The sequence below is a fragment of the Canis aureus genome, chromosome 12 (assembly GCF_053574225.1).
Source record: "Canis aureus isolate CA01 chromosome 12, VMU_Caureus_v.1.0, whole genome shotgun sequence".
Taxonomy (NCBI): Eukaryota; Metazoa; Chordata; class Mammalia; order Carnivora; family Canidae; genus Canis; species Canis aureus.
Genome location: NC_135622.1, coordinates 4,254,056 through 4,281,274, shown reverse-complemented (window position 1 = coordinate 4,281,274; position 27,219 = coordinate 4,254,056). Strand labels below are relative to the sequence as shown.

Genomic DNA, 27,219 nt, shown 5'->3' with positions numbered 1-27,219 from the left:
TCCGCCTGGGAGGGGTGTGGGGGTTGAGCAAGAGACTTCCTCTATCCCTTCTAGAACTTGGGGGCTCGCAGCTCAGTAAATGCTTAAAGGCTAGATGTAAGTGTAGTGAGAAAACAGCCATTTTGAGTTGCTGCCTTGGTATTTCACAATATAACAACCCTGCTCACACCCAGAGTGTGGACACTTAGATAAGGACCTGAGTTTAGGATTCCATCCCAAGTTCCTCCAGTGCTATTCTGGGGGGTGCCTTTTATTTATTAAATATATATGTATATATTATGCATATATGTTATATATATATATATATACACACACACACACACACACACACATTTTTTTTTTCTTTCTAGAAAGGGAGTGGGGAGGGGCAGAGGTCGAGGGAGAAGGATAATCTTAAACAGGCTCCACACCCAGGGCAGAGCCCGATACAGGGCTCAATCTTATAACCCTGAGATCATAACCTGAGCCAGAATCAAGAGTTGGAGGCTTAACCGACCAAGCCATCTGGTGCCCCCAGGGCATCTTTTCAAATAACCACTTAGTGGTAAACCCCCAGAAAGTTAGTGGCCTCTGCCCCAACCACTATATAAGTAATAGGTGCTTGCTACCTCCTGCTTACTGAGGACTGGGACAGAGGACTGCCCTTCCCTTAGCTTATAATAATTCCTGTGACTTTAATTCCTTTGTGTACATGTACTGATACTGTGCCTTCAATCAAAGTGACCCCGAGGTTTTCACTTCCCCAAAGTGGGAGCTTGAATGTTGAGGAAGCTGCCAATCCCAACCAATCATTATTTATTTATTTATTTATTTATTTATTTATTTATTTATATTTATGATAGTCACACACACACACACACACAGAGGCAGAGACACAGGCAGAGGGAGAAGCAGGCTCCATGCACCGGGAGCCCGACGTGGGATTCGATCCCAGGTCTCCAGGATCGCGCCCTGGGCCAAAGGCAGGCGTCAAACCACTGCACCACCCAGGGATCCTCCAATCATTATTTATAAGTATAAATGATTTTATTTCATCTTTTCAAATATCTATGCCACTTTTTTCCACTTTCTTGTCTTAAAGCTTCAGGTGAAAGCTCCATGAAGGCAAGGATTTCATTCACCACTTTATAAAGACTGTTGTATGTAAAACAGTTTATAGCAAATATTCAACATTTGTTGAAATAATAAATAAATCAGATGAAATCTTCAAAATAATGTTGAATATTTAGGGTAACAGCAAGCTTCTCTACATTCCTGATTTGAATTTTCAGCAATTAGTACATTTGTTGTTGGCTTTTGGCAAATAGGAATTGCTATGTTTAGGACTTCTACTTATATTCCTATTTTGCATACAGTTTTATTACGAATGACTGCTGATTTTTAGAAAGTGCTTCTTTGGGGTCATCTGCTGGATATAATCATATGGGCTCTATCCCTTTATTTATACAGTGAATTATGTTGACAAAATTAGTAAAAAGTAATCATTTAAAGTCCACAATCTAGATGAGGAAAAGATGAACTCTTATTTTAAAGATCAATAAATTAATCTATGAAAAGGTAAACCTTATTTCTAGATGGGAAAATTTAATATAAAAATGCTAAACTTTTCGGGACGCCTGAGTGGCTCAGCAATTGAGTGCCTGCCTTCGGCCCAGGGCATGATCCTGGAGACCCAAGATCGAGTCTCACATCGGGCTCCCTGCATGGAGCCTGCTTCTCCCTCTGCTTGTGTCTCTGCCCCACCCCCCTCTCTGTCTCTCATGAATAAATAAATAAAATCTTTTTAAAAAAATGTTGAACTTTCTCAAATTAATCATTATTTTCCATTAAGAATCCCCATGGATTTGAAGAAATGGAAGAAATTAATGTTCATGTGGAAGAATAAATGTACAAGAATGGCCAAGAAAGTTCTAAAAACTTTTTTGGAGGGTTATTGCCTTATTTAATGTTAAAACTTATTACAACATAACTGTGCGATGGATCACTAGAACAACACCTACAAGCAGATTTTAAGTATATGTAAGGACTTACTATTTCACAAAGGTTGACAAAAGAAAAGGATGTTTAGTTGTACATGGTATGGGAATAACTGTGTATTCATCTGGAAGAAAATCAGGTTAGATACATTATTTCATATCACATATAAAAACAAAACCCAGGGATCCCTGGGTGGCGCAGCGGTTTGGCGCCTGCCTTTGGCCCAGGGCGCGATCCTGGAGACCCAGGATCGAATCCCACGTCGGGCTCCCGGTGCATGGAGCCTGCTTCTCCCTCTGCCTGTGTCTCTGCCTCTCTCTGTGTGTGTGACTATCACAAATAAATAAAAATTTAAAAAAAAAAAAAAAAAAAAACAAAACCCAGAGAATAAAGATCAAAACTTTAGAAAGTGAAGCAGGGGTGCCTGGGTGGCACTGTCAGTTGAGCATCTGACTCTTGGTTTGAGCTCAGGTCACGATCTCAGGGTGGTGAGATTAAGCCCTCTGCACTCAGCACAGGGTCTGCCTGACTCCCTCTGTCCCCCTGCTAATGCTCTCTTTCTCCAAAATAAATAAATAAACCTTAAAAAAAACAAAAAACAAAAAACGAGTCAGTTAAGTGTCTGCCCTTTGGCTCAGGTCATGATTCGGGGTCCTGGGATGGAGCCCTACGTGGGGCTCCCTGTTCCACGGGGAGTCTACTTCTCCCTCTCCCTCTGCCTGCTGTTCCCCCTGCTTGTGCTCTCTCTCTGTTAAATAAATAAAATCTTGAATAAATAAATGTGAAACAAATAAGCAAAATAAAGTGTAAAGACTATGAAGAAGTAGTTCATAGGAGATTTGAATATAACCCTCTTCATCAGCATAATGGAAGTTAAAAGGACAAGGAGAGGGCAGACCGGGTTGGCTCAGCAGTTTAGCGCCAACTTCAGCCCAGGGCCTGATCCTGGAGACCCGGGATTGAGTCCCACATCAGGCTCCCTGCATGGAGCCTGCTTCTCCCTCTGCCTGTGTCTCTGCCTCTCTCTCTCTCTCTCTCTCCCTCTGTCTCTCATACATACATAAATAAAATCTTTAAAAAAATAAATAAAAGGACAAGGAGATACTTTTCTCTATCAGATTGGCAAAAATTTAAAGACTGATAATGTCCAACGGTTTTGAGGGTGCGGAGATAACAGGCACGTTCTAATTACACACTATTTATGAGGGTAAAAGTTTGATACAATCTTTAATAGTTCATTTGGGCTGCCATAAAAAATGCCACAGACTTGGTGACTTAAACTATAGAAATTTTATTTTCTCATAGTTCTGCAGACTGGAGGTCTGAGGCCAAGGTGCCACCAGCAAGGCTGGTTTCTGGCAACGCCTCTACTCCTGGCTTACGGATGGCTGTCTTCTTGCTACGTCCTTTAATGGCCTTTCCTCTGTACATGTAGGGAGAGAGAGAGACAATACAAGAGAAAGACTGTACAAGGTCTCTGGTGTCTCTTCCTCTTCATATAAAGAGAGACACCAGTTCTGTAGGATTAGGGCACCACTCTCACAGGACCTCATTTAACCTTCTTAAAGTCTCTATCTCAAAATACTGTCACATTGGGGATTAGAGTTTTAATGTGTAAATTTTTGGTGGAGGGGCAGTCACAATTCAGTCCACAATACAATCGTTTTGAAAATAATCCACCATGGGCAGCTCCAGTGGCTCAGCGGTTTAGTGCCGTCTTCAGTCCAGGGCATGATCCTGGAGACCCGGGATCGAGTCCCATGTCAGGCTCCCTGCATGGAGCCTGCTTCTCCCTCTGCCTGTGTCTCTGCCTCTCTCTCTCTCTCTCTCTCTCTCTCTCTCTCGTAAATAAATGAAATCTTAAAAAAAAAAAAAGAAAGAAAATAATCCACCAGAATGCATTAAAAAAAAAAAAAAAGTGCTCATTCATAATAGCCAACAGGTGGAAACAATCCAAATACCAATCAACAGATGAATGAGAAAACACAATGTGGTATATACATACCATGGAATATCATTCCACTTTAACAAGTAATGAAATCGTGACAAATGCTGCAATATGGATGAACCCTGAAAACATTTTGCTAAGTGAAATAGACACAAAAAGACAAATATTGTATGATGTCACTTATTCTAAGTTATCCAGAATGGTAAATTCAGAAAGACAGAGAGCAGAATGGAGGTTACCTGCATCTGAGGGGAATGGGGAGTGGCGATTGTTTGGGTAATGAAAAAGTGGGCATGGATAGTGGTGATAGTTGCATAACACTGTGAATGCAATTAATGCCATTGAATTGTACACTTAAAATGGTTTTATGTTGGGCAGCCCCGGTGGCTCACCTGCAGCCCAGGGTGTGATCCTGGAGACCCTCGATCAAGTCCCACGTCAGGCTCCCTGCATGAAGCCTGCTTCTCCCTCTGCTTGTGTCTCTGCCTCTCTCTCCTCTCTGTGTATTCTCATGAATAAATAAATAAAATCTTAAAAAAAAATGAAATGGTTTTATGTTACGTGTATTTTTAAATTATTATTATTAATTTTTATTTATTTATGACAGTCACACACAGAGAGAGGGAGAGAGAGAGAGGCAGAGACACAGGCAGAGGGAGAAGCAGGCTCCATGCACCAGAAGCCCAACGTGGGATTCGATCCCGGGTCTCCAGGATCGTGCCCTGGGCCAAAGGCAGGCGCTAAACCGCTGCACCACCCAGGGATCCCACGTGTATTTTATTATAACAGGTATTTTATCATAATAAAATTTAAATATGGACTCCAATTTATACAATGAATACCACACAGAGAAAAAAAACCCTACTCTTACACACAACAGCACAGATGAATCTCAAAGACACATGGCTGAACAAAAACCAAGCATAAGAGAGGACTGCATCATTTGTTTACTTGAAGTTCAAGAAGAGAGAGACAAATCTATGTTAATAGACATCAAGAGAGTGCTTTCCTCGTGGGGGAGGATTATTGACTTGGAAAGGGTATAAGGGAGGTTTATGAGAAAAGATTTATAATTTGATCTGAATAGTGGTTACATGGATATATACATATATACTTAAATTTTTTTATTTATTTTTTGACAGAGAGAGAGAGAGAGCACAAGCTGGGTGTAGCAGCAGAGGGGGAAGGAGAAGCAGACTCCCCACGAAGCAGGGAGACCTATACTGGGTTTGATCCCAGGACTCTAGGATCATGACCCCAGCCGAAGGCAGATGCTTAACCAAACTGAGCCACCCAGGCACCCCTACATATATGAATTGAGTCCTGCATCTAGGATTATGTACTATATGTATGACATCCATACAGAAGTAATAAAGGTAGGCATCTTTTGATGCAGTCTATAGAAACAAAAACTTCACTATGTAACAATAAAAGTTTAAGAATTCATTGCAGCAGGAGCCTGGGTCCTGGGACTGAGTCCTGCATCCAGCTCCCTGCTCTGCCTGCTTCCCCCTCTCCTTCTGCCTGTCAGTCCCCCTGCTTGTGCAGTCTCTCTCTTTCTGTTAAGTACATAAATTAAATCTTTAAAAAAATTTATTGCAGCAATTTACAGGGTGCCTGGGTAGCTCAGTTGGTTAAGCGCCTGACTCTTGATTTCAGCTCAGGTCATGATCTCAGGGTTGTGGGATGGAAGCCTGCAGAAGGTTCCATGCTCAGCTCAGAGTTGGCTTGGGATTCTCTCTATCCTTCTCTCTCTGCCCCTCCCTCCTTGACCTTTACAGAAGGGCATACATTAAGGCTTGAGTGTGTGGGGAGTGAGGGTGGAGAAGAGTGCAGGTCCCGGCAAGAATAGAAGCTGGAAAAGGAGCAAATGAAAAAAATGGCTTTTTTCATGGGATCCTTTTGAGACAGGAAAACTAAAGGGATCCCATAAAAAAAAAAAAAAAAAAAAAGCTGTTTTTTTCCCCCTTTGCTCCTTTTCCAGCTTCTATTCTCACTAGGACCCTTACCTCACTATACATGTGCCTTATAATGCAGATATCATATGTCCACCTGGTAAGGGACAAAGAGATAATATTATCTTCGGAGTCTTCCAGTACAATAGATAACATCTAAGGAATGACAAGGCGGGGTCATCATGAACATTCTCCAAGACTAATGACTCTAAACACCTTGACACCAAATCCCTGGCTTCAGGGATTGAGCGACTTATGAAGGACACCCGGCCTCTGACCACCGTGTTCTGACCAGTTACCAGATGCCTAAGAGGACACGTACACCAAACTACAATAGCCAATATAAATTTCAGACCCCAAATAAGATGATAACCCTTCTCTTTTTTTTTTTTTTTCTGAGTCTTCTGGGTGCTCTGTCTGTATCTCTATTATATATATATATATTTTATAAACTGCTTCCACTTCCTGCTGGTTCATGTTTGATTTCCGTTCTGCATGAAGCCAAGGATCCTCCTGGCTGGTTCTGTGGTACCTCTTCTGTGGGTCCTTGGACTCAGCCTGTCTGCATCACCTTCAGTTCCCCTGTCTCATAACCACCGCTGGCTCAAAGACCTGCGAGGTGTTACTTATTTGTGTGGGAGGGAGCAGAGGAAAACAACAGGGCATCAGACACACCTGAGAACAGACGATCCCAAAAGAGCCAGCAAGCATTAAATGGAAAACACAACAGGCTAATTTGAAAACAGGAGTTGAAACAGAGAAGGGCTATGCCCAACCCAATGGTGGAGAAGGCAAGGTCCCAGGTCTCAAGGGGCTGAAGTAGACTAGATTTCAGGAACTCTCCAACTGATCAGCAAAACTCCCTTCTAGGGCAGTGCTACACTTTGAGGAAAAACAGCTGGAAGCAGAGAAAAAATCAATCAGAACAGGGATAATAGAGGCAAAGAAGGAGAAGATCTAGATAAAAGTGAAGAGGAACCAAGCTAGGAAATCTTAGCATGCCGCCACGGTTTTTGAAGCATTCCACAAAAACAACAGCAGAGGGAGCTTGATGCAGTTAGAAAAGCTGTCCTGAACTGAGACTCCTAAAAGTTCAAGAAAATCAATGTTTCCGAAAGAAATGAGCAACAGAAAAGGCTCCAAGGCAAAACCCACACAGAGTTATTTCAAGAAAAAAGAGAATAGGGAGAATAACATCCCTACAGGAAAGGAAAGTATGCCAGACAGACATGCTCACAAACAGATAAACTCATTCACTATTTCAAAATGAGCTGAAAGATACTGAGGAAATGATAACAAGAAATAAAAGGACAACATAAGCCAGAATTTGAAGAAATGAAACTATGAGGTGATTAAACTCAGGAAAGAATTGGAAATAAAAGAAAAAAATCTCAGAGATGAAGGCTAGGAAGAATATAAGACTGAATAAATACAACAGATGATGTCTGAAGAGAAATAGGATGCCAAAAAAATTTTAGGTTGAAAATAAACGAAAAGATACTAAGGACTCAAGAGACAGTGACAAATGCTAAAGATAGGTAAAGAAGATAAGGAGCTCTAACACACAGATCATAGACCTAAAGAAGAAAATCAGAGCAGGGGAAGAAAATAAATACTAAAAGCTGTAAATCAAGAGAAGAAATATTTTAAAAACCCTACATATTGAAACAACACACTACATATAAAAGAACATTGACTCAGAATGACATAGGTATGGGGCGACTGGGTGGCTTAGTTGGTTAGGCATCTGCCTTCAGCTGGGGTTGTGATCCCAGGGTCCTGGGACGGAGCCCCCACTTTGGGGTCCCGGCTCTACGGGGAACCTGCTTCTCCCTCTCCCTCTGCCCCTCCTCACCCCACTTGCGCTCTCTTAAATACATAAATAAGATCTTTACTCTTTTTTAAGAGTTGGCTCCTTGCTCAGTGTGGACTCTTGCTCTGCTTGAGGACTCTTTCTCCCTCTTCCTCTGTTCCTTCCTTGGCTTGCATGCTCTCTTGCTTTCTTTCTAAAATAAAGAAATCTTCAAAAAAAAAAAAATTACAAACCCTACATCACTATATATATATATTTTCCCCCCTCTTCCCAAATCCCTTCCTTTTGTAAACAATTTGGTCCAAAAGCCATTAGGTGGAGCCAAGCAAGGTAGGCATCTGTGTGAGGCAGAGATGGATGCACTGTAGCCCAGCATGAGATGTGAGGAAGATATCTAAGCAGAGAGGTGGCAGTGGCAGTGACCTGAGGTGGGCCATTGGAGCCACCATAGGCTAAAGAGAATATCATCATGAGGGGATGGTCTGATATAGGTTGTGGGAGCTAATGCAGGCTGAGGAGTGCATTGGCACAGGGTGGGACAGTGCAGCAGTAGCACATCGAGGAGTACTAAATTCTGGGCAGGAGGAGGAGGAGGATGCTGTGCACGAATGGAGATGGTGGCAGTGACAGGAGACTGGTCACACATAAGAGAACTGATTTTTAAAAATCATATAGTGAAGCTAATGGAAGCCAGGTTTCTCACTTTCAGAAAAGGGAGTTATAAATACAGAAAGAGAGAAAAATAGAATATACCTAGTGATGTTGGACTGGAATTGGAGATTTTGGTGTAAACTTGTAGTTTACAAAGATTTATTCATTCATTCATTCATTCATGAGAGACACACAGAGAGAGGCAGGCAGAGACATAGGCAGATGGAGAAGCAGGCTTCTCACAGGAAGACGGATGTGGGACTCGATCCCCAGGCCCTGGGATCACGCCCTGAGCCGAAGACAGATGCTCAACCACTGAGCCACCCAGGTGTCCCAACTTATAGTTTTTAATACGTATAGATAAGTAGAGGAATAAATGCTGATGTTAAGTGTATGTGCACAGCTCACTCCACTGAGGAGTTTTGTGAACAGCAACATCTCCATAGTAATGAGCTCATCTAGGGACCAAATCTTGGTTCCTAAATACAGCCTCCACCAAAAGAAATCAAGCCTCCTCAGAGAAATGACTGATTCCAGGGCTGGTGCAGAGAAACTGTAAGATGAACCTGGAACATCCTACTGTGCCAGAAAGGATGTGCTCAAATAATTATGAGGATATGTTAAAAGGACTAAGGAGTTGGCTTGGGAGGATTCTCATGGGCCAAATCTGGAATAATCTGAGCATCAAAATGAATAATGTTTAAATCCATGAGTTCAGGGGTGGCTGGATGGCTCAGTTGGTTGAGCGTTTGACTCTTGATTTCAGCCCAGGGCATGACCTCAGGGTGGTGAGATCAAGCCAGGGTCAGTGGGGAATCTGCTTGAGGTACTCTCCTTCTCTCTTTGCCCCTCCCCCTCTCAAATAAATACATCTTGTAAAAGAATACAAAAAAATACAAAAAATGTCACATTTAGATAATGATGGGGCAAAATCATCCTAAAAGTCATTAAAGAGAAAGAATCAAGCATGTATCCTTTCTTCCTTTCTTCTTTTAAAAAACCTCTTTTGGGGAACCCTGGGTGGCGCAGCGGTTTGGCGCCTGCCTTTGGCCCAGGGCGCGATCCTGGAGACCCGGGATTGAATCCCACGTCGGGCTCCCGGTGCATGGAGCCTGCTTCTCCCTCTGCCTCTCTCTCTCTCTCTCTGTGACTATCATAAAAAATAAAAATAAAAAAAAAATAAAAAAAAAAAAACAAACTCTTTTGTTTTGAACTCAGTGTGGGGCTTGAACTCACCCAGTGTGGGGCTTGAATTCACGACCCTGATATTAGGAGTCATGTGCTCTACCAACTGAGCCAACCAGGCACCCCTTATCCTGCCTCTCTTATATATGCTTAACACTGAGTAACCGAAAAATAGATGAGGGGAAGTATCTCTTTATGGAAATATTCAAGCTAAGGAATGAAAATGAATCACAGATTTAGAATATTATTGTTTTGCAACACCAAGAGAATTTACTGAACAGAAGCAACTGCTAACATCACAATAAAGAGAGACAATCAGGCACAATGGGCCTTCAATGAAAGAACACACTAGTACCTATGGTCTCCCCAAAGACATCAAACCTGAGTCTGATCAGACCTCTGGACTGAGCTGCCAACATGCAGGAAATGCAGCAGGAGGAACTACACTATTAATATACAATCAGCAAAATCTAGACTGCAGGCTGAAGGGAGGGTACACAGTCAAACACCTGAGGTCTTCAACAAACTGTTAGGAAAAGAAAGGGATAGAAGAGGAAATCTATCGACTCAGTAATTCAAAATAGAAGATTGCTTCATCTCCTCCACAAGAGAAAGCAGTTCTCATTAGCTCAAGATGAGAGGGATTAAGGGAAAGGTTAGAAAACATTTTTTTTTAATGACTTACTTACTTACTTACTTACTTTATTTATTTATTTATTTATTTACATTTGGCTCTACATCCAACAGGGGGCTTGAACTCATGACCTTGGGATCAAGAGTTGCATGCTCTAACCAACTGAGCCAGCCAGGTACCCTAGACAACAATTTGAGATGAACTGGGGTGGGGGGAGGGAGTCAGAGTGTTGACAGGACTGGGATATTCCAACTATGCTTGGGGAAAATTATTCACCTGTAATTAACAAAATCTTCTGCAAACTAATTCTAATCACCGTGTGAAATATGAATGCTCCTCCAACAACTAAATTTTTCTATTTGAAGAGCTTTATTTTCTATTGTCAGTGTAGGGAATTATCTTTAAGCCATTTTAATTCAGTTTGAAACTCAGCAGCTAAAAAAAAAAAAGAAAAAAAGAAACTCAGCAGCTGTTTTTTTTTTAAGTAGACTCCACCCACAGAACTGCAAAACTGCTGTACAAGGAGAAAATAGCACATAGAATTCAAGGTTTTTTTCTCATGATTCTTTTATCTTTCAGTTTAAAATTTTCCTTTTCTTTTTTCTTTTCCTTTTCAACTAGTTTCTTATTTTATCAACTCTTTGTTTTTAAGTCTATTTTTAACTCTCATTTTTACATTTACATTTTATAGATATAATTCTTCATTTCTAGCTTCCTATCAGTGTATTCAATTTTATCTTGATACAAATAAAATCAGTGTATATATATATAAATATATATTTTTTGCTTTCTTTACAATTTTAGGATTTTGGTGTATTCTTTTTTTTTTTTTTAAAGATTTTATTTATTTATTCATGAGAGACACAGAGAGAGAGGCAGAGACACAGACAGAAAGAAAAGTAGGCTCCATGCAGGAAGCCAGATACAGGACTCTATCCTGGGACTCTGGGATCACGCCCTGAACCAAAGGCAGATGCTCAACCACTGAGCCACCCAGGCGTCCCAGATTTAGTATATTCTAACAAACAGACCAAAACAGACCCAGGACCAAGTGGATCACCCTGTTTTGTTCACTTGGAGATTATATTCTCTCCCTTCCACCCCTTTTTCTTTTCTCTTTTTCTTCTTTTTTTGGTTTCTGAACTCTTTGGATTGTCTACTGTGTATTTCTCTTGTATCATGGTTGATATTTTTTATTTTGTTCTCTCATTCATCCAGTCTTTTTTGGGCAAAATGACTAGAAGGAGGAAATCACAACAAAAGAAAAAAACAGAGGTAGTACCATAGATCTAATTAATATGGATATAAATAAAAGGTCTGAGCTGGAATTCAGGGTTATGATTATGAAGTTACTAGCTGGAAAAAAAAGACAAATGGAAAAAAAAAACACCATAAAAACAAACCAAAAAAAGACAAATGGAAAAACAAACAAACAAACAAACACCATGAAGTTACTAGCTGGGCATTAAAGATACCAGAGAATCTTTTTGTGCAGAAATAAAATCTAATCAGGCCAAAATTAAAAATGCTTTAACTGAGAGGCAGTCTAGAATGGATGCTCTAACAGCCAGAGTGAATAAGGCAGAAGAGAGAATAAGTGACACAGAAGATAAGATGATGGAAAGGAAGGAAGCGGAGGAAAACATAGAAAAACAACTAATGGACCATGAGGGGAGGCTTTGAGAAATCAGTGCTACCATAAAGCAAAGCACTATTAGAATGATTGGGGTCCTCAAGGAAGAATAAAGAGAGAGAGAGAGAGAGGGAGAGAGAGAGAGGGAGAGAGAGGGAGAGAAGGTATCTTTGACCAAATCATAGCTGAGAATTTCCCTAATCTGGGGAAGGAAACAGGCATTCAAGTCCAAGAGGTAGAGAGAACCCCCCCCAAGTCAGTAAAAATAGATCAACATCCTGACGTATAAGAGTGAAGCCTGCAAATTTCAGAGATAAAGAAAATTCTAAAAGCAGCTCAAGGGCAGCCCCGGTGGCTCAGCGGTTTAGCGCCGCCTGCAGCCCAGCGTGTGATCCTGGAGACCCTGGGTCGAGTCCCACGTCAGGCTCCCTGCATGAAGCCTGCTTCTCCCTCTGCCTGTGTCTCTGCCTCTCTCCTCTCTGTGTATTCTCATGAATAAATAAATTAAAATCTTAAAAAATAAAATAAAATAAAAGCAGCTCAAGACAAGAGATTCTTAATCTACAGGTGTAGGAATGTTAGACTGGCAACAGACCTATCCACGAGACCTGGCAGGCCAGAAAGGGCTGGCATGATATATTCAGGGTGCTAAATGAGAAAAACATGCAGCCAAGAATATTTTATCCAGCAAGGGTGTCATTCAGAATGGAAGAAGAGATAAAGAGCTTCCAAGATAAACAGAAACTAAAAGAATTTGTGATCATTAAATCAGTCCTTCAAGAAATATTAAAGAAGATCCTTTAAGCAAAGAGAGAGCCTAAAAGTAACAGAGACCAGAAACAGAGACAATCTACAGAAACAGAGACCTTATAGATAATACAACAGCACTAAATTCTTATCTTTCAAAGTAAATGGCCTAAATACTCCAATCAAAAGACACAGGGTATCAGATTGGATTAAAAAAAAACAAAACAACAACAACAACAAAAAACAAGACCTAACCAAATGCTATCTACAAGAGACTCATTTTAGACCTAAAGACACCTCCAGATTGAAAGTGAGGGGGTGGAGAACCATTTATCATGCCAATGGACATCAAAAGAAAGCTGAGATAGCAATCATCATATCAGACCAATTAGATTTTAAACCAAAGACTGTAGTATGGGATGAAGAGGAACACTGTATCATACTTAAAGTGTCTATCCAACAAGAAGATCTAACAATTATAAATATTTATGCTCCTAACTTGCAAGCAGCCAATTATATAAATCAAATTAATAACAAAATTAAAGAAACATATTGATAAGAATACAATAATAGTAGGGTACTTCAACACCCTACTCACAGCAATGGACAGATCATCTAAGCAGAAGATCAACAAGGAAATTTGGGCTTTGAATGACACAATGCACCAAAAGTACTTTGCAGAGATATACAGAGTATTCCATCCTAAAGTAACAGAATACACATTCTTCTCAAGTGCACATGGAACATTCTCAAGAATAGATCACATAACAAAAACGAGAGAGAGAGCGAGAATAGATCACATACTGGGTCACAAATCAGGTCTCAACCAGTATCAAAGATTGAAATTATTCAGACCACAATTTGAAATTTGAACTCAATCACAAGAGGAGATTTGGAAGGAAATCAAACACTTGTAGGTGAAAGAGCATCCTACTAAAGAATGAAAGAGTCAACCAAGAAATTAAAGAAGAATTTTTTTTTAAATTAATGGAAACAAATGAAAATGAAAACACAACTGTTGAAAACCTGTGTGAGGGATCCTTGGGTGGCGCAGCGGTTTGGCACCTGCCTTTGGCCCAGGGCGTGATCCTAGAGATCTGGGATCGAATCCCATGTCGGGCTCCCGGTGCATGGAGCCTGTTTCTCCCTCTGCTATGTCTCTGCCTCTCTCCCTCTCTCTCTCTCTGTGTGTGTGACTATCATAAATAAATAAAAATTAAAAAAAAAAACCTGTGTGATACAGCAGAAGTGGTCCTAAGAAGGAAGTACATAGCAATACAAGCCTTTCAAAAAAAAAAAAAAAAAAAAAAGAGATAGAAGTCTCAAATACACAAACTAACCTTACACCTAAAGGACATGGAAAAAGAACATCAAATAAAGCCTAAACCAAGCAAGAACAGAGAAATAACAAAGATTAGAGAAGAAATCAATGAACTAGAAACCTAAAGAACAATAGAATAGATCAATGAAACTAAAAGCTGGTTCTTTGAAAGAATTAGTAAGCTTGATAAACCCCTAGCCAGACTTATCAAAAACAAAAGAGAAAGGTCCCAAATTAATAAAATCATGAATGAAAAAGGAGAGATCATGACCAATACCAAGGAAATACAAACAATTTTACAAACATATTGTGAGCAACTATATATCAACAAATTAGGCAATCTGGAAGAAAATGGATGCATTCCTGGAAACTACGAAAACTGAAACAGAAAGAAACAGAAAACCTGAACAGACCCATAACCAGCAAGGAAATTGAAGCAGTAATCAAAAATCTCCCAACAAACAAGAGTCCAGGGCCAGATGGCTTCCCAGGAGAATTCTACAAAACATTTAATGAACTAGTACCTATTCCTCTGAAGCTGTTTCAAAAAATAGGAAAGGAAGGGAAACTTCCAAACTCGTTCTATGAGGCCAGCATTACCTTGATCCCCAAAGCACACAATGACCCCATCAAAAAGGAGAATTACAGACCAATGTCCCTGATGAACATGGATGCCAAAATTCTCACCAAGATACTAGCTAATAAGATCTAACAGTACATTAAAAGGATTATTCACCATGACCAAGTTGGATTTATTTCTGGGCTGCAAGAGTAGATCAACATTTACAAATCAATCAATGTGATATATCACATTAATAAAAGAAAGGACAAGAACCATTATAATCCTCTGAATTGATGCAGAAAAAGCATTTCATATTTCACAGCATCCTTTCTTGATTAGAACTCTCCACAGTGTAGGGATGGAGGGAACATACCTCAGTATCATAAAAGCCATATACAAAAAGCCCACAGTGAATATCATTCTCAATGGGGAAAAACTGAGAGCTCTTCCCCTAAGGTCAGGAACACGACAGGGTTGTCCACTCTCATCACTGTTGTTCAACATAGTACTAGAAGTCCTAGCCTCAGCAATCACACAACAAAAAGAAATAAAAGGCATTCAAATTGCAAAGAAATCAAACTCTCACTTCTCACAGATGACATGATATTTATGTGGAAAACCCAAAAGACTCCACCCCAAAACTGCTAGAATTCATACAGCAATTTAGCAATGTGACAGGATATAAAATCAATGCACAGAAATCTGTTGCATTTCTATACATTAATGACAAGACAGAAGAAAAAGAAATTAAGGAATCGATCCCATTTACAGTAGCATCAAAAAACATAAGATCTAGAAATAAACCTAATTAAAGAGGTATAAGATCTGTACTCTAAAAATTCCAGAACACTTGTGAAAGAAATTGAGGAAGATACAAAGAAATGGAAAAACAGTCCATGCTCATGGATTGGAAGAATAAATATTGTTAAAATGTCTATGCTACCCAGAGCAATCTACACTTTCAATGTAATCCCTATCAAAATACCCCCAATATTTCTCCTAAAATTTGTATGGAACCAGAAAAGACCCCAAATAGTCAAAGGAATATTGAAAAAGAAAACCAGAGCCGGGGGCATCACAATGCCAGACTTCAAGCTCTATTACAAAGCTGTGATCATCAAGACAGTATGGTACTGGCACAAAAACAGACACATAGATCAGTGCAACAGAGTAGAGAACCCAGAAACAGACCCTCAACTCTATGGCCAACTAATCTTCAACAAAGCAGGAAAGAATATTCAATGGAAAAAGGACAATCTCTTCAATAAATTGTGCTAGGAAATTTGGACAGCCACATGTAGAAGAATCAAACTGGACCATTTTCTTACACCATACACAAAGATAAACTCAAAATAGAAGAAAGACCTAAACGTGAGACAGGAATCCATCATAATCCTAGAGGAGAACACAGACAACAACTTCTTTGGCCTCAGCTGCAGCAACTTCTGCTAGACTTGTCTCCAAAGGCAAGGGAAACAAAGGCAAAAATGAACCCCTGGGACTTCATCAAGAAAAAATCTTCTGCACAGCAAAAGAAACAGTTGACAAAACCAAAAGACAGCCTACAGAATGGGAGAGGATATGTGCAAATGACATTTCAGATAAAGGGCTAGTATCCAAGATCTATAAAGAACTTACCAAACTCAATACTCAAAAAACAAACAATTCAATCAAGAAATGGGCCAACACATGAACAGACATTTCTCCAAAGAAGATATACAAATAGCCAAGAGACGCAAAAAATGCTCCACACCATCTGGCATCAATACAAATCAAAACCACAATGCGGAGAAAAAAAACAAACACAATGAGATACACCTCTCACCAGTCAGAATGGCTAAAATTCACAAGACAGGAAACAGCAAACGGAGCTGAGGGTTTGGAGAAAGGGGAATCCTTTTACACCGTTGGTGGGAATGCAAACTGGTGCTGCAAGTCTGGAAAACAATATGGAGTTTCCTCAAAAAGTTGAAAATAGAGCTAACCCAGCAACTGCACTACTGGGTATTTACCCCAAAGATAAAAATGTAGTGATCTGAAGGGGCACTTGCACCCCAATGTTTATAGCAGCAATGTCCACAATAGCCAAACTGTGGAAAGAGCCCAGATGTCCATCAACAGATGAACACATGAAGATGTGGTATATATACAATGGAATATTACTCAGCTATCAGAAGAGATCAATACCCACCATTTACATTGATGTGAATAGAATTAGAGGGTATTATGCTGAGTGAAATACATCAACCAGAGAAGACAATTATATGGCTTCACTCATATGTGGAATATAAGAAACAGCACAGAGGTTCATAGGGGAAAGGAGGGGAAACTGAATGAGGAGAAAAACCATGCGAGACTCTTAACTCTAGGAAACAAACTGAGGGTTCTGGTGGGGATGTGGGTGGGGGATAGGGTAATTGGGTGATGGGCATTAAGGAGGGCACGTGACATGATAAATACTGATAAATAAAAATACTGTTATTTTTTTAAAAGAGTTTATGTATGTATGTGAGACACAGAGAGGCAGAGACACAGGCAGAGGAAGAAGCAGGCTCCCTGCAGGGAGCCTGATGTGGGACTCGATCCCAGAACCCTGGATGACAATCTGAGCCAAAGGCAGACGCTCAATCACTGAGCCACTCAGGTTCCCCAACACTGGGTGTTATAAACAACCAGTGAATTATTGAACACTACATCTGAAGCTAATTATGTACTATATGTTAGCTAATTGAATTTAAAGAAAAGAAAATAAAGATAAATGTACACCCTAATCCCTGCAACCTGTAAGTGTTACCTTATTTGGAAAAGGGGTGTTTGCAAATGTCATTAAATGAAGGATCTTTTTTTTTAAGATTATTTATTTATTTATTCATGAGAGAGACACACACAGAGAAAAGCAGAGACACAGGCTGAGGGAAAAAGCAGGCTCCATGCAGGAAGCCCAATGTGGGACTTGATCCCAGGACTCCAGGACCATGCTCTGAACCAAAGGCAGATGCTCAACAGCTGAGCCACTCAGGTGTCCCAAATGAAAGATTTTTAAATGAAGAGATTATAATGGATTATCTGGGTGGGTCCTAAATGCAATTATAAGTGTCCTTATAAGAGAAAGGCAAAGGGGGACGCAGCTGCAATAAAAAGCACCAAAGGTCTATGGAAGGAATGAGGGCTAGGTGAAGTAAAATTTGAGGCTAAAGCTTAACCAAGCAGAATGCCTCTACTTGTGGAAGATAAATCATCAGGATTTGGTGGTCGTTCAAAGCTGGAGTGACAAGCTGAAAACTTAGGTGGCAGGTTTATTCATGGAACATCTGCTGAACTCTTGGAATGTACAGGAGGCTAGAGAGCCTGACTACAAGCTACTAAAAAGGCAGACTGGGAAGCCCCGGTGGCACAGCGGTTTGGCGCCGCCTGCAGCCCAGGGTGTGATCCTGGAGACCTGGGATCGAGTCCCACATCGGGCTCCCTGCATGGAGCCTGCTTCTCCCTCTGCCTGTGTCTCTGCCTCTCTCTTTCTGTGTCTCTATGAGTACATAAAATAAAATAAATCTTAAAAAAAATAAAAAAATAAAAAGGCAGACTAAACCTCCCAGTCTAGTATCATTGGTTAGAAAACAAAGACCTGCTGAGGCAGAGGAAGGACAAGAACCTCAACTGGTCTCCTCCTCAAGATATCTGCCAGATTCTGAGCTGCATGGAGCAGAAGCCTGGAGAAATAGCTCAACCTTCTTCAGTATTTCAGGACTAAGTAGATGCATACCTGCCCAGTTTTCAATGCAAAGATTGTGAAGAACATGCCTGAATAATATAAGCAAACCAGACTGAAACAGCAACCCAACCCTGACACAGCCTAATCCCTGACTGGATTAAGGTGATCAGCTCCTCACTCTAACTGCCTGAAGGGAAAAAGGGAGAACTTTCTCTGGTAGAAAAGAACATGCTGTGGAGCCTCTAGAATTATTCATAATTTCTGAGAGACAATAAAAAAATATTCTATTTGCATAGAGAAAAGAAAATTACAAAATGAAATGAAAAAGATAACAGAAGAAAACCCACAGATGATCCAGATATTAGAGTTAGCACATAGGAATCTTGTAAAAATAAGTATGATTAACATGTTAAGAAAAAAGTGAAAATGATGGACATATAGATGAAAATATGGAGAATGTAGAGAATTGGCATCTATAAAAAAGTCAGAAGGACATTTTATTTTTTTTAAATATTTTATTTATTTATTCATGAGAGAGAGAGAGAGGCAAAGACACAGGCAGAGGGAGAAGCAGGCTCCATGCAGGGAGCCCAATGTGGGACTTGATCCTGGGACTCCAGGATCACGCCCTGAGCTGAAGGCAGCGCTAAACCACTGACCCACCCAGGCTGCCCATAGAAGGACGTTTTAGAACTGAATAAAAAGACAAAGTCTGAAATGAAGAATTCAATGTAAGAGTTTAACAGCACACAGGACACAGTAGAACATAGGATTAGAGAGTTGAGGGATCCCTGGGTGGCGCAGTGGTTTAGTGCCTGCCTTTGGCCCAGGGCGCGATCCTGGAGACCCGGGATCGAATCCCACGTCGGGCTCCTGGTGCATGGAGCCTGCTTCTCCCTCTGCCTATGTCTCTGCCTGTCTCTCTCTCTCTCTGTGACTATCATAAAAAAAAAAAAAAAAAAGGATTAGAGAATTGGAAGACAGATCAATAGAAAATACCCAAGCTGAAGTGCAAATATCAAAAAGAATGGAAAACAAAAATTATGAAGCACGAGGACATGCTTAAGTATATACCATATTTGGAATCTAAGGAGAGAAAAGAGAATGTTGGGCAAAAGCAATATTCAAAGAGATAATGGCTTAAAATTTTCAAAAACTAATGAAAGATGTCAACCCAAAGATTCAAGCTCAGCACACCCAGGAAGGATACAAATAAGTCATGCCTGAGGGGTGCCTGAGTGGCTCAATCTGTTGAGCATCTGCCTTCAGCTCAGGTCATGATCTTAGGGTCCTGGGATCAAGCCCCGCACTGGACTCCCAGCTCAGTGGGAAGTCTGATTCTCCCTTTCCCACTTCCCTTTCCTGATGCTTCTGCTCACTGTCTCTCATGCTCTCTCTTTCTCAACTAAATAAATAAATACAATATTAAAAAAAATTACAAAAAAAACATGCCTAGGTATATCCTCCTAAAACTGATGAAATCAAAGACACTTCTGAACATCTTAAAATGAGCCAGAAGGAAAAAAAAATACATTATCTTCAAAGAAACAACAGTATGACATACAGGTGACTTTCTAACACAAACAATAGAAGTCAGGTGACAATGAAATAACATCTTTTTTTTTTAAGATTTTATTTATTTATTCATGAGAGACAGAAAAAGAGAGAGAGAGATGCAGAAACAGGCAGAGGGAGAAGCAGGGTCCGTGCAGGGAGCCCAATGTGGGACTCGATCCTGGGACTCCAGGATCATGCCCTGAGCCAGTGGCAGATGCTTAACCACTGAGTCACCCAGAGGTCCCATGAAATAACATCTTTAAAATTACAAAAAGCCCACAAAAATCAATCTATTAACCTAGATTTCTATATGAAAGAAAAAAATACCAACACAATAAAAATTTCAAAAATATACTTTTATCAAAACATTTTAGAAAGAATAAAGTTGGGAGTCTTACACTTCCTGATTTCAAATCTTACTATAAATCTACAGTAAACAAAACAGTGTGGTATTGTCATAAAGACAGACATATAGACTAATGGGATACAGCAGAGAACCCACTGATAAACCCTCACACATACGATCAGTGAATTCCATGAAGTATCAAGGCCATGACTGAGGAAAAGACAGTCTTTCCAACAAATGACGTTGGGAAAACTGGATATCCACATGCAAAAGAATGAAGTGGGACCCTTACATTATACCATATGCAAAATTTAACTCAAAATGAATAAAAGATCTATTGGGGCACTAGGCTGGCTCAGCTGATTGAGCATGTGACTCTTGATTTTGGGGGGTGTGAGTTTGAGCCCCACATTAGTTGTAGAGATTATTAAAAATAAACTCTTTAGGGACACCTGGGTGGCTCAGCAGTTGAGTGCCTCCCTTCAGCCCAGGGCATGATCCTGGAGTCCTGGGATCGAGTTGCCCATCAGACTCCCTGCATGGAGTCTGCTTCTCCCTCTGTCTGTGTCTCTGCCTCTCTATGTCTCTATGTCTCTCATGAATAAATAAATAAAATCTTAAAAAAAAATAAAAATAATATAAAAATAAAATCTTTAAAAAATAGATAAGAAATCTCAATATGAATTAAAACTATGGGCACTTGGGTGGCTCAGTCAGTTAAGCATCCAACTCTTGATTTCGGCTCAGGTTATGATCTCAGGGTTGTGGGATGGAGTCCTGTGTCAGGCTCCGTACTCAGCAGGGAGTCTGCTTGAAATTCTCTCCCTCTCCTTGTTCCCCTTTCCCTGCTGTCTCTCTCTCCATCTCCTAAAATAAATAAATAAACATTTTAAGAAAAATATTAAAAAAAAAACAGTAGAAAGCTTCATGACATTGTATTTTTTTTTTAAGATTTTATTTATTTATTCATAGAGACACAGCTAGAGAGAGAGGCAGAGACACAGGCAGAGGGAGAAGCAGGCACCATGCAGAGAGCCCTACGTGGGACTCCCAGGTCTCCAGGATCATGCTCTGGGCTGCAGGCGGCGCTAAACCGCTGCGCCACCGGGGCTGCCCATGACATTGTATTTGGTAATATTTCCTGGATATGACATCAAAAGTATGGGCAACAAAAGATGAAATTGATAAATAGGGCTACATCAAAATTAAAAATTTCTGTGCATCAGAGGACACTTGTTGAAGGACAATCTCAGTTATTGCCTTTGTGAGACTTTTAGTTTGGTGGAAGAGAGTCTTTGGACAAATGTAACACATGCTGTAAGAGAGACACTGTAGAAATGAACTATTGAAGATGGAAAATCACAAAAATCCTCAGAGAAGACTCACAGAGTACTGCAGCCACAGACAAGCTGGATATGCTTTCTTTCTCTTCTTTCTGTTATACTCCCTGGGGCCAGGCCCTGAACAGGTCAGGAAATGATCCTTAACTCTTGGATTTGAAGGTTCAAATTCCATTGTCCTAAAAAGTAATGAAAATGTTGGTGGGGTGATGGTGGTTATTATTTTCCAATTTAGTCTAGTTTTATTTCTTTTCTGAGAATTTCAGGATATCCCCTATACCCAAGGATATCCCGACATGTTTCAAAACCATCCTGGGGATTGCTGACCTAAAAACTTTAACTTTGGGGATGCCTGGGTGGCTCAGCGGTTGAGCATCTGCCTTCGGCTCAGGGCATGATCCTGGATTCCTGAGATCAAGTCCCACATCGGTCTTCCTGCATGGAGCCTGCTTCTTCCTCAGCCTGTGTCTCTGCCTCTCTGTGTGTGTGTCTCTCATGAATAAATAAGTAAAATCTTTAAAAAAACAACAACTTTAACTTTGGTGGGAGCACAATGTTAATTAAATTCAAAGTAACAGCCAACCATAGAAAATTAGGCACATTTAAAAAAGATTTTCTGGGCAGCCCAGGTGGTCCAGTGGTTTAGCGCCACCTTCCACCCAGGGCATGATCCTGGAGTCCCAGGATTGAGTCCTAGCGCAGGCTCCCTGCATGGAGCCTGCTTCTCCCTCTGCTTGTGTCCCTGCCTCTCTCTCTGTGTCTCTCATGAATAAATAAATAAAATCTTTAAAAAAATAATAAAATAAAAAAGATTTTCCAAAGGGGAACACCTGATTCTTGATTTAGCCTTGGGTCATGATCTCAGGGTTGTGAGATCAAGTCCCGTGTCTTGGCTCCATGCTGGGCATGGAACTTGCTTAAAATTTTCTCCCTCTCTCTTCTCCTCTTCCTCCCTCTCTTAATAGGATTCCCTCCCCCCAAAATTATACCAGACTGCTTTAAAAAGAGAAGAAGGAAATTTCCTAATTTCACTTGTTTCAGTTTAATTTATGCCTTGTTTATACCTCAAAGCAGAAGACATGCTGGCCACCTGTTGTTGAGTATTGCATCATCAATTGTTGGTTTCAGAGCCATTCTTCACTCAGGCTGGATGATTTTAGGTCCTTTCATTTTTTCTTCATTTAGACCTGCCTGACTTCTGGAACTGGTACAGGCCCTACAAGATCCTTATTCCGGGGACCTACAAATGAGTGAGACCAAGAACCAGCAAGCCAGGTGGTCACTTCTAAACAGGGACATAGTCAGTTAATTGCTGATTAATTGATCTGATCAAATTATGAGGGCTCTGGCAGCTACAAATGATAAGGTATTTCATGTAGTTTTCAAGGAATCCCAGTAAACCACCATCCCATTAAGTGCCTGCTATTTGTCCAAGTAAAACTGAGTGGCCCAAGAGTCACCTGGAATAATGGGTTTGGGGAGAGGAGGTGGCTATTTATTAGAGAGGAAAGTATATTTGTCAAGATCAAAAGGTGATACAGGGGGATCCCTGGGTGGCTCAGCGGTTTAGTACCTGCCTTTGGCCCAGGGCACGATCCTGTAGTCCCGGGATCGAGTCCCGCGTCCCGCGTGGGGCTCCAGGCATGGAGCCTGCCTCGCCCTCTGCCTGTGACTCTGCCTCTCTCTCTCTCTCTATCATAAATAAAATCTTAAAAAAAAAAAAAAAAAAAGGTGATACAAAGGGTGTCAGTTGGGTGCCTCTAACACAAGATCTTGAACCTTCCTTTTTCCAGGGTTTCATGACCTAGTAAAATATTTTTTTTACATAATTAAACCTTCATGCATTGCTTTGGTTCAAATTAACTCAGAATTTTATTTCATTTTTAAGGATTTATTTATTTATTTGAAAGAAAGAGAGAGAGAGATTACAAGCAGGGGGAAGGGTAGAGGGAGGGAGAGCAGCAGACTCCCCCTGAGAAGAGAGCTCAGAGCCCAAGCGGGACTGGGTCTCAGCACGGTGAGATGAGCCAAAATCTAGAGTCCCAGACTCAACAGACTGAGCCCCACTTAAGGAATTTTAAAAACAAAATTTGATTTGGTTTCCCACTGAGTAAAAAATTTGAATTCAAGTTGTGCGGGGAGACGTGGCAAAGTAGTGGTTTCGGATTCACCAGTCTGATTGTAGACACTGCTTCCACCTCCGGATACAGAACCACACTGGGAAGGGACTCCTGGAATTTCGTTTCAAGCCCATGGTCCATGGAGTTTTTCCGCTGCTTGGGGGGGGCGGGGGCAAAAGCATTTGACTGTACGGAAACTTTCAGACATCTGTCCAATCCCATAGAGTGAGTGCTCCCCCAGGGTATGCACACCTGGATGAATCCTTTTCTTATTCTGCGCTTGAGGACTCAGATCTACCTTTACTTGCTGTGTGGCCAGGCAAGTCACTACGCCACAAGACTTACTTATAAAATGGGTCGGATAATGCCTTTTACAAGGCTGTTTTGGGGAGTACAGACGTAAGAGATCACAGCTGACTGCTAGTTTCTTGGGTGGGGGTGGGTGGGGGCTTTTGATCAAGATCCAAAGCAGAACACGAGAATTTCTGCCTCCTCAGTGTCTCGCCATACCTACCTCCCAACCAATCTCCCCTTCATTGAATTTGTGCGTTCAGAGCACTCTGATCTAGTTCAGGCTCCGATGCGACGAGGCGGTATGCCGCGACGTCAGGCAATTCCAGCTGTCTGGGGCTCTGCGGCTGCGGCGGACTTCGAGGATCGCACCGCCAGCCGTAACCTCATCAACATGGCTGCTGGGAACAGCTGGCCGGAAGAACTTGTGGACCCCAAGGCTCACTTCCGCTTCCGTTGGCGCAAGCGCCGTCATTTCTTCAGCCACCGTGACTAAGATGGAAGCCTTTCTGGAGTCGCGGTCCAGAGTTTGGGCCGGTGGTCCCGCCCCGGGGCAGTTTTACCACATCCCGCCTAGTTCCGTTGCCTCCGTGGAGCCGGCGTTTTCTCCTTACGGGGGTCCGGTTACGCGCACGCAGTAAGTTCTTGGCGTCCGAGCTGCGCAGGAGGCGGGACGCTGAGGCCTGGTCGAGCCGGACGGTTGGGAGGCAGCCGGGGAAGGCGCCCCAAGGCCCGCGAACGGCGGGGACCACGGCGCCGAGTCCCGGAGAATGGAAGGGGAGATGGAAAATCAGACGCGGAACCACTGCGCGGAAGAGGGCTCAGGCCCTTCTCCCGTGCCTCCCCTCATCTCCCTCCCTCTGTCTAGGAACCCCATGGTGACCGGGACTTCGGTCTTGGGTGTCAAATTCGAGGGTGGAGTGGTGATTGCAGCAGACATGCTGGGCTCCTATGGCTCCTTGGCTCGTTTCCGCAACATCTCTCGCATTATGCGAGTCAACGACAGCACCATGCTGGGTGCTTCCGGAGACTATGCAGATTTCCAGTATTTGAAGCAAGTTCTCGGCCAGATGGTGTAAGTTATCTGGAGATTAGGGAGTAGATCCCAAGTGGGGAGAGGAATTCACTGTATTGTTTTTAAATATCCCCTTAGAAGTTCTGGGGTGGGGGAATTTGAGGCTGTAGCGGAGGACAGGAGAATTGCTGAGGGTGGAAGATGATAGTGTGTGCAGCACATAGTTTTTGGCGTTAGGCAGTGTAAAATGAGGAAGATTGTGGTAACTTCTTTGGGGTGAGGGTGGATGGAATTCCCGACTTCCGTTCTCTCCTTTTTTCTCATGACTTACTCCTTTTAAGGATTGATGAGGAGCTGTTGGGAGATGGACACAGCTATAGCCCTAGAGCTATTCATTCATGGCTGACCAGAGCCATGTACAGCCGTCGCTCCAAGATGAACCCCCTGTGGAACACCATGGTCATTGGAGGCTACGCTGATGGAGAGAGGTTGACTTGAAATAACTTAATTTCCCCGACTATCTAACCTCTAGTGTCTATGTAGTGTCTTGTCTCTTCTCCCTAAGAGAATGTCACTTCTCAGACCCCATGGCCCCATCCTTCTGCTAAGATACCCAAGAAAACCTAAGATGAAATTAGTTCTTTGACCTGTTGTGTCCTGTTAGCTTCCTCGGTTATGTGGACATGCTTGGTGTAGCTTATGAAGCCCCTTCGCTGGCCACTGGTTATGGTGCATACTTGGCTCAGGTACGTGCGGGAGAGGTGTGGGGGAGGCAGTGGGGGCTCGTCTCCTTGGTTCTTCTCTTAAAATTCCAATGTGAGGATAGACTAAGATCCCTCCTGCTGGCAGATAGTTTTCTTTGTAGTCTGAAAGTTGTATGTGTTGGCACTTACATTCTGTTGATAAAGTGGTGTGTCAGATTCAGTAGACATGTGCAGAGAGAAATGCCCTACAATTTACCCTTCAGGTTGGTGTTAGCACAAGTAAGCAGAATTCATTCTGGTGAGGCAGTAGGCAGAATGTCATTTTATGCTGCTTTTTACTTTGTGAATTTGGGACAGATGGGTATTCAACCCCTGGTAATCTCCCGTGTTCTTCCCATTTCCCTAGCCTCTGCTGCGAGAAGTTCTGGAGAAGCAGCCAGTCCTGAGCCAGACTGAGGCCCGAGAGCTAGTGGAACGCTGCATGCGAGTGCTTTATTATCGAGATGCCCGCTCCTATAACCGGGTGAGGAAGGACATGAATAATAGAGGATAGGACTCTTAACTAGCGAGCTGTCCATAGTTTCAGTACCTGGGTCTTTGCTTTTGAAGAACAGATTGCAGAATTTCCTATTTTCAGATTAGGGGAAGATCCTCTCCTTGACCTTTGAGCAGGCCTCAGGGACTTTATGTGGGGTGGGCATGTTCATTGGGAGTTCTGCTTTCTTTCAGTTTCAAATTGCCACAGTCACCGAAAAAGGTGTTGAAATAGAGGGACCACTCTCTGCAGAGACCAACTGGGAGATTGCTCACATGATCAGGTGACTGAAATTAAAGTTACAGAAGGAAAAATAAGTGGTAGAACAGTTGGGAGGCCCCTTGGCTTGCACTAAGCTGCATTTTTCTGGAGGTCTTAAAAGGATTCTTTGGACGGAGAGGGTTTTGGTTGGAGGATAGAGTTGCTTTTGGGAATTAATTCCTCCCCCTCTGCTTCACAGTTTTTAAATGCTCTTTCTTTTTAGTGGTTTTGAATGAAATTCAGATGCATTATCCAGAATTGAAGTTGTGCCCTTCTTCTAACTTTGAACTTGGCTGGTTCAAAGGTCTACTTTTCTACTGTAAAATAAATTCTTTGAAATGCTTGCTGAGTGGTTTTATTGTCTGACTAGGTCATACCAAGAGTGCAGGTGTGAAGTACTGCCATGTGCCATCTCCCTCCCTGGTCAGATAACCCTGCTTTGGCTCTTGATTCTTCGAGCAAATACAGGATTCTCTGAATGACAGTACAGGAGGATCCACTACCATCTTCATTTGGGCCTATACTAAAATAACAGCTTTGTATAGATGCCAGGCCTAATCTTTGTGGGATAACAAAAGTACTTAACGTTTTTCTTAAACATTGCCACCCATGTGCTAAATTCTTACTGATTTTCTGGTATGTTGGCTGCAAATATTTTAGTTAAAACACCATTTCAAAGAGAGAAATGTAGCATCTAGTAAAGCTGCTCTGGGTAAAGTTATTCCCAAGCAGGACTGGCCTGACAGCTTTAATACCTCACCCATGTTACCTCCTCACCTTCAATAGAGGAAATACAAAGTAATTTCATTTAATTTAAATGTTTATTGTCCAAATCTATCAGAAGACCTCTTTAAAGTATTAGGTGTTCATTTAAAAGTCCTTTTAGCCATAAATCAAATCATTTGGAGTGTTAGC

At 41.6% G+C, this 27,219-nt stretch overlaps 1 protein-coding gene and 1 long non-coding RNA gene across 11 annotated transcripts in view; one reads left to right on the top strand and one right to left on the bottom strand.

Annotated features, from left to right (window-relative positions):
• The window catches only part of LOC144280345 (uncharacterized), a 29,996-nt gene extending 5,775 nt beyond the window's left edge, over positions 1-24,221 (bottom strand). For 3 of the 10 annotated variants that reach the window (XR_013348777.1, XR_013348780.1, XR_013348779.1), the window contains exons 1-3: positions 24,013-24,220; positions 22,443-22,618; positions 21,425-21,557 (exon numbers count right to left, since the gene is read on the bottom strand). This is a non-coding gene — a long non-coding RNA (uncharacterized LOC144280345). Of the gene's footprint in view, positions 1-2,082; positions 2,102-3,244; positions 3,401-7,775; positions 7,902-10,579; positions 10,599-18,853; positions 19,073-19,092; positions 20,906-20,971; positions 21,558-22,442; positions 22,619-24,012 lie in introns of those variants that run through there. The other 7 variants (XR_013348776.1, XR_013348781.1, XR_013348773.1 and 4 more) reach the window with 7 other exon arrangements.
• Positions 24,222-24,255: 34 nt separating this feature from the next.
• PSMB4 (proteasome 20S subunit beta 4) lies at positions 24,256-26,648 on the top strand. The gene is made up of 7 exons (XM_077842266.1): positions 24,256-24,426; positions 24,658-24,864; positions 25,146-25,292; positions 25,469-25,550; positions 25,915-26,031; positions 26,238-26,326; positions 26,528-26,648. Exons 1-7 carry the CDS (start codon positions 24,287-24,289, stop codon positions 26,538-26,540), a joined length of 795 nt encoding a protein of 264 aa, XP_077698392.1. The 5' UTR covers positions 24,256-24,286; the 3' UTR covers positions 26,541-26,648.
• The last annotated feature ends 571 nt before the right edge of the window (positions 26,649-27,219 follow it).

Bases quoted from the DNA above. Each gene is read 5' to 3' on its own strand.
- PSMB4 (XM_077842266.1), top strand. From the start codon at position 24,287: ATGGAAGCCTTTCTGGAGTCGCGGTCCAGAGTTTGGGCCGGTGGTCCC. The intron at 25,293-25,468 runs GTTGACTTGAAA...GTGTCCTGTTAG, and splicing joins GGCTACGCTGATGGAGAGAG to CTTCCTCGGTTATGTGGACA. The intron at 26,032-26,237 runs GTGAGGAAGGAC...GCTTTCTTTCAG, and splicing joins ATGCCCGCTCCTATAACCGG to TTTCAAATTGCCACAGTCAC.